We start from the raw sequence: 9721 nt of genomic DNA, 5'->3' as shown, positions 1-9721 counted from the left end.
CTTTTTTTATCCTCTCCCCACGCCTCCCCAACGCCGCCCCCCATGGGAAGTACAATCAAAAATGTTTTTCCAGACTTCCCGACCACCTGCAAACCACAAGGGCAAAACAGCTCTTAATATGTGTTTCTCCTCTTCTTAGACCTGCAACTTAATTGACATCTTTAGTTCTACTTCCTAATATTTACCATTCTGTATGGACACAGTAATAGACACTTTTAGGCTTATAGGGTGACTCTCTTGGGGACATCTCACCACAGACTCAGACTACAGTGCTCAGGCCGGATCAATCATTCCTAACCCCAGCAGGGTCCAAATCTAGTTATTACTTTTGGATCATGGCAGAATTTGTTCATGACCAAGCTCTCAACATAGTTAAGCATTATGGCACTTCGGCCAGCCCATTTCGATGCCAGGGTAGCTCATAGCTCACTCCTTGCCCTGCGTCCATCCAGTCCTTTGTCAGGACCCTGCTTTTGGGGATCTAGGAAGTAAGGGTAACTGAGGCTTGAGGTGAAGAGCAGATGTCCAGGGGATATATTATCTGGAGTCAATCAACTCCTAAGCCACAGGCTTTTTAACTGTTTTCCTGTGTCCATACAAAAAGCAATTGCTCTGAAATAACTAACCGTGCAAAGGACATTAAGAAGAAGAGAAAGACAGTATTTACAAGTCAGAGTCAGGCTGGGGCCAATCAACAAACACACGCTCCCAGAGGCCAGGGAGGAAGGGCAAACCAATGTTATCCTGCAGGTTAGGATTAGATTTGGTTAGATTTAAGGTTAGTACAGGGCAAGGGGTGAAAAAGAGAGCGAGACAGAGGATGAGTGTTATGATCAGAGTAATGGCTGGAGTTAGCCTTCTGGCTTGGGTTAGGATTAACGTCTTGTCCAGAGTTAGAATTAGGGTTTGGATTCTGGAGAGGGTTAGGGTTAGAACTATGGGTAAATTGAGGTTTAGGGTTAGGATGAATACAAAGGCTAGGGTTAGTACTATTGTCAGTGTTTCGCTGGGGTAGGGTTGGTAGGTTGGTTTGGATTAGGGTAGGGCTAGGCCCAGGATTAAGATTAGGATTTGTGTAAGGGTTAGACACAGTCTGTGGTTTGTGAGGGTGAGGGTTAAGGTCAGGGTTAAGTCTAGGTTTACAATTTGGTTTATGGGTGGGGTTAGATTGGTGTTAGGGTTAAATTTAGGGTTAACTATGTTAAATTAGGTTCAGTCATTGTATAACTGAAACCCAAGCACTAAAATTTCTAAGTCTACAACTGTACCTCATGGTGTTTCACTAATCACAAAATCAAATCACAAATCATCCTGTTATTCGTCGATTGCCTCGAGCAGGCCCCAGTAACGACTCCTTCATCCTAGCCCTGAGATTATATTCAAGGCTCTTTAGGAGAATGAGACCCATCATTGTTACTGGTATTTGGCATATTGGGTATGCCACGGGGAGTTTGCCAGACTCTGCTGTGTGGGCAGGCTACATTCGGTAGCCTGCCAGTTTGTCCAAAGTAGGAATGAGATAATAAGATGTCACAATAAGATGTCGCGTGGCCGCAAATGCGGCCGCGTGGTTCCAGGAGCTAATTTTTATAGTCTCTGAGTCTTGGCCGTTGATGGGATTACACGGCGCCAGGGGGCCAGTTGGTGGGTGTGACCCCCGCCTACTGGAATTTGGAGGATCTGGGTGGAGGATGCTCGGCCCAAATCCGAGTAGGCTAATAAAAAGTAAAAAATGAATAAATAAGTACATAAATAGAAAAATAAAATTTAAAAAAAAGAAAAAATGTGGGGTTTGGTTTTAAATTAGGGTTATTATTGAGGTTAGAACTAGTGCTAGGTCTAAAGACAAGCCTAGGGTAAGGGGTTGGGCGAGGGTCTGGATTTGGGGTGGATGAGAATGAGATTTAGGCTTAGGGTAAATTTCTAGGGTTACCCCTAATCCTAGGTAATCCTTTTATCTAAACTAGGGGTAGTGTCAGTGTTGTCTTAGGGTTAGGGTAAGGATGAAGATAAAGATGGAGCACAAGGGTGAGGGTTGATTAGACCAGTTCTTAAATTCCATGGTAGTTGTCACTGCCCACTAATCAGTGAGATCTCTGATATTACTCCTGAAGCCACCTCTCCTAGAGTCCTGCTTCCCACTGTGCCCATCTTGTGTCATTTTCTCCTTGCTACCTGCTTCCCCTGGGGCCTGCTACACAGCTGCTGCCTGACCCACAATGGCACATGGGCAGAGCCGTGGTGCCAGGGGACAGGGCACACTCTCCACCCCAGCGGTGGTGATTTTTTTTGCTTGCACAGAGGTACCTGAGTTGTTTTCTCTGAAGGGCCCTTTCTGGTCACCTCCTTTGGGAGATTCTTTGTCCTTGCTGGCCTCCTCGGCCGTTTCCAGTTTCCCCTACAGCTGGGGATGGGTGGAAGTCGCTGAGCCTTCTTGATGCGCCCAGCTGCTTTGTTGTTCACAGGTGGACAGTTTTGACAGATTGTCCAACCAAGATGAAGGTGTAGAAACACAATTATAAGGTCGCACTGTGGTCGGGGAGATGGCTCAAAGGACTGGGGCGCCCCACTGCACTTGGACTCCGTGCCTGGCACTGCTTCTTTCCCAGAATGCCCAGCTCAGTGTAGACAGGCGTGTCCCTTGAAGACTGTGCCAGAATAGCCCTTGGGCATTATTGGGTGTGACCAACATGCACACATGCACACATGGAGATGCCTGTAGCTGAGCCAACTGCATGGTAGAGAGGGCCCACAGGATTCCCAGGTAAGATTGCCTGGTAGGAGGAGCGGCAGGACAGACTCCCCAGAAGTGACCTTGAATCCCAAACAGGCTTTAGGCAGCAGGAAGGGCCCTTGCTAGAGTGGGAAGCATGAGTTTGAGGTTCCTCCAGAGCAGGCAGGGTGAAGGGGATGCTGGGAGACGAAGGTGGAGAGGTGGAGGAGACCCTGGGAAGGTGATTGTGGCGAATGAGTAGAGGTTACCCTGAAGTTGGTGGGCAGCAGGTGGGACATGGCCTGCCCATTGGACATGGGCTGGGTGGGGAGGACAGCATGAGGAGAGGATGACTGTCAAGTGTCAGGGTCATTTTTTCAGGCTTCCGAGGAGGGAGTAGCTGTATGTTGGGCTCCTCCAGGTCACTCCTGTTTGCCCTGCCCACCTCACCATAATTCATAAATGCCTGACATGAACCCGTTGGTACTATCCTACTGGCAGAATTGGCACAACGACTGTGAACACACCAGTGGGGGTGCCAGTGGGGACTCAGGTGGGAACAGAAGGCAGAGTGGGGTGTGGGCAGAGCCATGGTGCAGGAGACTGGGCACACTACCCCACAGCTGGTGGAGTCTGCACAGAGGTGCCTGAGCCACTGGCAGGGGCAGGGGGAGCATGTCTGCGGCAAGGAGGGCCTATACCTCTGTCCCCAGGTACCCACTGAAGGTGCCAAGGCAAAGGGGCAATGCTGCTGAGATGTTAGCGGAAGAGGGGGGACAGCGCCCCCTGCTGCCACTGCCCACAGTTGTGAGGGTTCCACCTGACAGAGGACAGTGCCCTCTGGTGACACTGTCCACCCTGACCTCTTGCCTGCCCCTGCAGGGAGGGAGAATGGCTTCCTTTCCTAGCCTGGCGGCGGCAGCCGCCCAGACTCAGGGGCTTCTGTGACGTGGCTGTTCTGCCTCTTGAGCTGGTGGCCCCCTGACTCAGGGCCCAGCACTGGCCCTTCCATGATGTCAGGCTGACAAGTCTGCAGCTCTGAGTTCAGGCCTGGCTGGGGCATGGTGCGTGTCGGGGACTAAAGGTGAAGAGAGAAGGATGGGTCAAGCATGTCTATGGGGACTTTCAGCCCTGAATGCTGCTGCTGCAGAGGCCTGTCACTGCTCTGTCTCTGCTCTTCCCCCCGGAAGCACCCCCCCCCCGCCCCCCAGCAGGCCCACTGCAAAGATGTTTGTCCCCATACACTCAGGCCTTCGGATGTGTAAAAAGCCTAGCTTGGGTCGATTAAGAGTTAAGTGTTTGACCAAAGAACATTCTTTTTCTTCTGATGATGACTGGTTCTAAGCAATAAATACTGAATACCTGAAGGGAAGCCAAGACTCAGCTGTGAGGCCGTGACCTGGCCCCATGCTTTCCTCTCTAATTTCTGACTCTTTTTTTTTCCCCTTAAAAAATATGTATCACTGTGAGATACACAGTTACAGAGTTATTCATGATTGGGGTTCAGTCACACGATGTTCCATCTCCCCTCCCTTCACCAGTGTACGTTTCCCATCACCAATGTCCCCAGTTTCCCTCCCGCCACCCCTGCCCCACCCCCAGCCTCTCTCTGTGGCAGACATGTCTCTTCTCACCGTGGCAGACACTTTTCTTCTCCGTCTGTCTGTCTGTCTGTCTTTCTCTGTCCTTTTGGGACAGCACTCAGTCCTCACAGCACCCCCTTCTTCAGACCCCTTCGAGGGTCCAGCATGTGTGACCAATTGGGTCCTGCAACAGGCACTCCACACCCCTCCTGCCGGGTTGTAGCAGATGTTCTGTGTGAGGGGCTGGGACACAGTGGACTCAGGTGGGGGTCTCTCTGCTGCCCCCACCTTTGTTGCTCTGGTTTGGTCTCGGGGCCACGCTGGCAGCAGCTGTGGGTGTCCCTGCTGAACATGTTACGGGGTCCGGCAGTGCTGGGGATGGGGCCTGGGTCTCCTGCACCCAGACTTGGTGTAAGAGCTGCCTGAGCTCTCCCCAGGCCCCCACCATCGTCGGTCTGAGGCAGGCGGGAGGGTGGGCCAGTGCTGGAGGCCTCTCCCCCATCTCCTGTTTCAATTTTTCTTTCCTGCTACAGTTTATCCCTCCCTTTCCTACTCCTCCCTGGCCTGGATCCTAGAGTATTAACCTTGAGAAAAGCGGCTGGAGGGATAGTATGGGGGGAAGGCCAGGAATAAGCCCTGAGCACAGCCTGGAGTGACCCCCCCCACCCCCCAAAAAAAGAAAAACAGCTAAAAAGAGCTTTCTGAACAGACTGGCCCCGCACCCTACCCAGGCTTGCTGGCCAGCAGCTGGTCTCCTGGGTCGCCTGGCCCCGGGCTCTAGGATGACCGGCTTTGGGTAGGGCCCCTGGGGCCACTTGGCCCCGACTTAGCTCTCCACTTTCTCCTTTGGGGCCCTCCCCACGGTCTGTCCCTGTCCCCGTTCCCCATTGCTCCTTCCCCAGAGCACTCTGCGGGCAGCTGCACGGTCTTACTGGCCAGTCTGGCCTTTTTCTGTCTTTGGAACCATGGGCGGGAGTCACCAGACCTAAACCACGTGGCTTACGAGTATATATATATATGTTTTGGGGGGTAGGGTGTCCCCCGAGTCCTCTCTGCTAGATCTCAGCTCCCCCGGGGAGTGAGGATGGCATTCTAGTTCCTTTCCTTGGGCCAGGACTCCCCGTGGTGGGGAGGGCTGATCTCCATGCACCTAGAATAGCACCAGGCTGGCTTCTGAAGTGGAGGCTTGGGTGGGGCCTTAGGAGGCCAGGGACCACTCAGGCTTGCTCCCCCTCCATGCCCCTTGCTGCCAGCATAGGCTGGTGTTGGGCAGATCCTGGTTCCCAGTCCACCCGCAAATGGCCTCCAGGGCCACAGATGCCCAAGTCCCTGATTCCCAAGATGTGGGTGTGGACAGAGAGAGACACAGGCTGAAGCAGCCACCCAGTCAGTCCCAGAGGCAGTGGCAGGTCTGGAGGGCATCCTGGGCTTTGATGGGCATGCCAGACGCAGGCGCACATGGCACAGGGGAAAAGGCATTAGAGTTGGACCTTTGGTGTTGGTGGGGGTGTCTTCAAGGGGTTCTCAGGAGGCCCAGGGGCCCCTCATGGTGATTCTCAGCCAGTTGGGCTAATGGATTCCCCACGCCACCCCAACAGCGCTCTGGGACCCCCAGGCCTATACTGGGTGATGCTCAGGGACCATGTGGGGCTGGGGATGGAGCCAGACGGGGTCCATGCATGCTAGGTGCACACCTTCTCTTGTCCTTGCTCTCGGACCAAAAGGCTTGGGCTTTGAAAGTACATTGCCTCTGGCACTGGAGTGACAGCACATTGGGGAGAGACTTGCCTTGAGTGGTAGGGCGTTTGCCTTGCACAAAGCCGACCCGAGTTCAATCCCGGGCATCCCATGTGGTCCCTCAAACACTGCCAGGAGTAATTCCTGAGTGAAGAGCCAGGAGTAACCCCTGAGCATCTCGCTGGGTGTGATCCAAAAAGTAAAAAAGAAAAAAAAGTGTATGTGTGTGACTATATGTGTGACTGAGCACCTGTGTGTGAGAGAGAGTGTGTGTGTGAGTGGGTATATGTGTGAGTAGATGAGTATGAGTGTGTGATTGTATGTGAACATAACTGTGTAAGAGTGTATCTGAGTGTTATTGAGTACGTGTGTGTGTGTGTGTGTGTGTGTGTGAGAGAGAGAGAGAGAGAGAGAGAGAGAGAGACAGGCCCCATGGGAAGCCTGACAGACTTGTGCGTGTGTCTGCCAGCTCGCCTCCCACAAGGGTTGTGAAAGCCAGAGCAACAGCCCAAGGAGAAGGGAGTAGGCAGCCCAGAGGCTTGTGACATCCTCTGGAGTGGGAGGGCCCAGCCCAGTCCTTGTCACAGGGCCGGGGGAGGTTGTGGTTTGGCCAGGAGCCCGGCCAGTTGGGAGGAAGGCGGATTCAGGGAGGGGAGCAGAGCTGGGGACCCATCTTGGAGGCACTGAACCACTCTCCAGAGCAGTTCTGACCTGCGTGGGCAACCAACAAGGGCCACCATGGTGCTGGAACTCTTTCTGGACCTATACTCTCCGCCGTGCCGCGCCATCTACATGTTCGCCAAGAAGAACAGCATCCCCTTTGAGCTGCGGCATGTCGCCCTGGCCCAGGGTGAGCACGGGGCTGGCAGGGCCCCTGGAGGGGGTGCCCAGGGGCAGACCCTATCTGAGCTTCCCCTGCCCTCTGCCACCAGGAGAGCACCTGAAGCCTGAGTTCCTGAAGGTGAACCCCCTGAAGAAGGTGCCCGCTCTCAGGGATGGGGACTTCGTGCTGGCTGAGAGGTATGGACACCCGGACTCAGCCTCTGTGTTGGGGAAGCATGGTGGTGACCTGGACTTGGACATCTTCCCTGACTGCCCGGGGGGCTTCTGTACCGGAAGGGGACATAGGCACAGCCGGGCCCTCATGACTTGGAGTCGGCCAGGGAAGGCCCAGGCGGAGATCAGCCCTTGTCCAAGAGTCCTGCACATGTCCTTGCAGAGTCTCAGGCCCAGGAAAGCCCCGCGGTCACACTGCACTCTGAATCCGGGCCTCCCGCCCCCTCTCTCTGTCCAGGGTCAGGTCACAGAACTTTAAGCCCAGGCACTTTCTGCCTAAAGGGGTAGGATCATTACCACCTCCCAGAGCTTGCCCAAGCATGGAAGAGTGGCACCAAGACCTTTGGCACTAGCGACCACTATCTAGGAGGGACCTTGGAGATCTGTGGACAGTATGTGCCAAAAAAGGTGCCCAGCTGCCAGGGAGCTGGTCCGGAGGAGGAGGGGCCCAGGGTGTAGCCGCTAGGAGTGGGGGTTCCCAGGGCCAGGCAGGAGCAGAGCAGGGAAAGGGAGAAAGGCTGTTTGCAGGGGAGGGGCCCTCGGGAGGGGCAGTGGGAGAGGGAGGCCGAGTGGGGAGAAAGCAAGCAGAGTACCCCATGAGGGGGTGATGAGGTAGCCTGGCGAGGGCAGGAATGGGACAGTGCTGACCTCTCCTACCCACAGCGTGGCCATCCTCCTGTACCTGAGCCGCAAGTTCCAAACTGCCCCACACTGGTACCCGACTGAACTGCAGGCCCGCGCCCGTGTGGACGAATACCTGGCATGGCAGCACACCGCTATCCAGCAGCTGGCCACCAACGTCTTTCTGTGCAAGGTGAGCCTGCAGGCTTGGGCAGTCTTTGCTCCCCTGTCCTGCTACCTACCTTCCCTCTGCAGCCTGGGGAGACTTGGCTAAACCATCCAGCACTATTCATGAGCCTGAAAGGTTTCCGGATGCAGAAGCCCAGGGTCTCCCCAGGTGAACCGCATTGGGTGGTGGGGAGAGGAGATGGGGGGCTTTGGAAAGTAAAATGCCCCCCCCTTTTAAAAAATTTTTATCAGTGAAACACCTTGAGGTACAGTTGTAGACTTACAAATTTTTGTGCTTGGGTTTCAGTTATACAATGATCAAGTACCCATCCCTCCACCAGTGCCCATCCTCCACCACCACGGATCCCAGTATCCCTCCCACCCCCCACCCCTGTTCCCCCATCCCACCCTGCCTCTGTGGCAGGGCATTCCCTTTTGTTCTCTCTCTCCTTTTGGGTGCTGTGGTTTGCAAAAGAGGCATTGAGTGGCAATCATGTTCAGTCTATAGTCTACTTTCAGCATGCATCTCCCATCCTGGGAGGAGCCTCCCAACACCCTTTATTTGGTGCTCCCTTCTCTATCTGAGCTGTCTTTTCCCCTAGCATCTGCGGCTGACCTTCAAGCCATGGAGTGAACCTCCTGGTACTTATCTCTGCTATTCTTGGGTGTTAGTCTCCTATTTTGTTACTTTATGTTCCCCAGATGAATGCAATCTTTCTATGTCTGTCCCTTTCTTTCTGACTCACTTCGCTTAGCATGATACTTTCCATGTAGCACCACTTGTATGTAAATTTCATGACTTCATTCTTTCTAACAGCTACATAGTACTCCATTGTGTATATGTACCAAAGTTTCTTTAACCAGTCGTCTGTTCTAGGGCACTCAGGTTTTTTCCAGATTCTGGCTATTGTAAAGAGTGCTGCATTGAACAAACAAGTGCAGATGTCACTTCGACTATACTTTTTTGCCTCTCTGGGATATATTCCCAGGAGTGGTATTGCTGGGTCAATAAGCTGCCCCTTTCTTCCGGGGCTAGTCCCTCCTGCCCTACTTCTCAGGGCAGCCCGTGGATACTGCGAAGCTGGAATGTCTGATGCAGAAGCTGAGGACGTCCCTGCAGTACCTGGACCAGGAGGTCCTGACGGCCAGGCCTTTCCTGGCCACTGAGGATGTCTCCCTGGCCGATCTGATGGGGCTCACAGAGCTGATGCAGGTGAGGTGCTCCTGCTTATCTCTCTGAGTCAAGCAAGCCGGGTTGGGGCGAGGCACTCTGGGTTCCAGGCTGAGCGTGCCCTCACCTGCTCCCCATCTCCCCAGCCCACTGCCGTTGGCTGTGACGTCTTCAAGGAGTGGCCTCGGTTGGCAGCTTGGCGGGTCCGTGTGGAGGCTGCCCTGGGCCCCGAGCTGGTTCAAGAGGCCCACAAGCTGGTGCTCCAGCCTCGAGACCCCCGCGATGTCCAGAAGAACCCCCAGGCAGCCCAGAAGCTGGTGCAGCGGATTCAGGAGCGGCTCTCCTGATTGGGGTGCCCCGCGCCCCTGCACTCTGAGCTTCCCAATAAACGCAGTGGCCTCCAATGGTGTCTGTCTCTCTTTTTCTCTCTGATGCAGGACAGTCTTCCCCTTTAAATCAGGGGTCAGAGAGCAGGGAACCCGAGATGACACAGCAGAGTAGACACTCAGGCCTCGCTCCCTGGAGCAGCTCCTTCTTCTGCAGCCAGGCACTAACTGGCAGCTTCAGTCCCTGCCCAGGCCAGAATTTTCTGGTATTTATTTATTTATTTATTTATTGCATGACAAAGCCTGGTTGGCCACCCTATATTGTATCTTTTTCTCTTTTTTTTAA

General features: G+C 54.0%; 1 protein-coding gene across 1 annotated transcript; it reads left to right on the top strand.

Annotated features, from left to right (window-relative positions):
• The first annotated feature begins 6675 nt into the window (after positions 1-6675).
• LOC130029877 (glutathione S-transferase theta-1-like) lies at positions 6676-9453 on the top strand. Its single transcript, XM_056120965.1, has 5 exons — positions 6676-6883; positions 6966-7053; positions 7753-7903; positions 8915-9091; positions 9196-9453. The coding sequence occupies exons 1-5, from the start codon at positions 6772-6774 to the stop codon at positions 9394-9396; spliced, it is 729 nt and encodes a 242-aa protein (XP_055976940.1). The 5' UTR covers positions 6676-6771; the 3' UTR covers positions 9397-9453.
• The last annotated feature ends 268 nt before the right edge of the window (positions 9454-9721 follow it).

This window comes from Sorex fumeus, unplaced genomic scaffold (assembly GCF_029834395.1).
Source record: "Sorex fumeus unplaced genomic scaffold, SorFum_2.1 ptg000043l, whole genome shotgun sequence".
Classification (NCBI taxonomy): domain Eukaryota; kingdom Metazoa; phylum Chordata; class Mammalia; order Eulipotyphla; family Soricidae; genus Sorex; species Sorex fumeus.
Note: the sequence above shows the minus strand (reverse complement) of the source record. Positions and strands in the feature narration are given on the sequence as shown.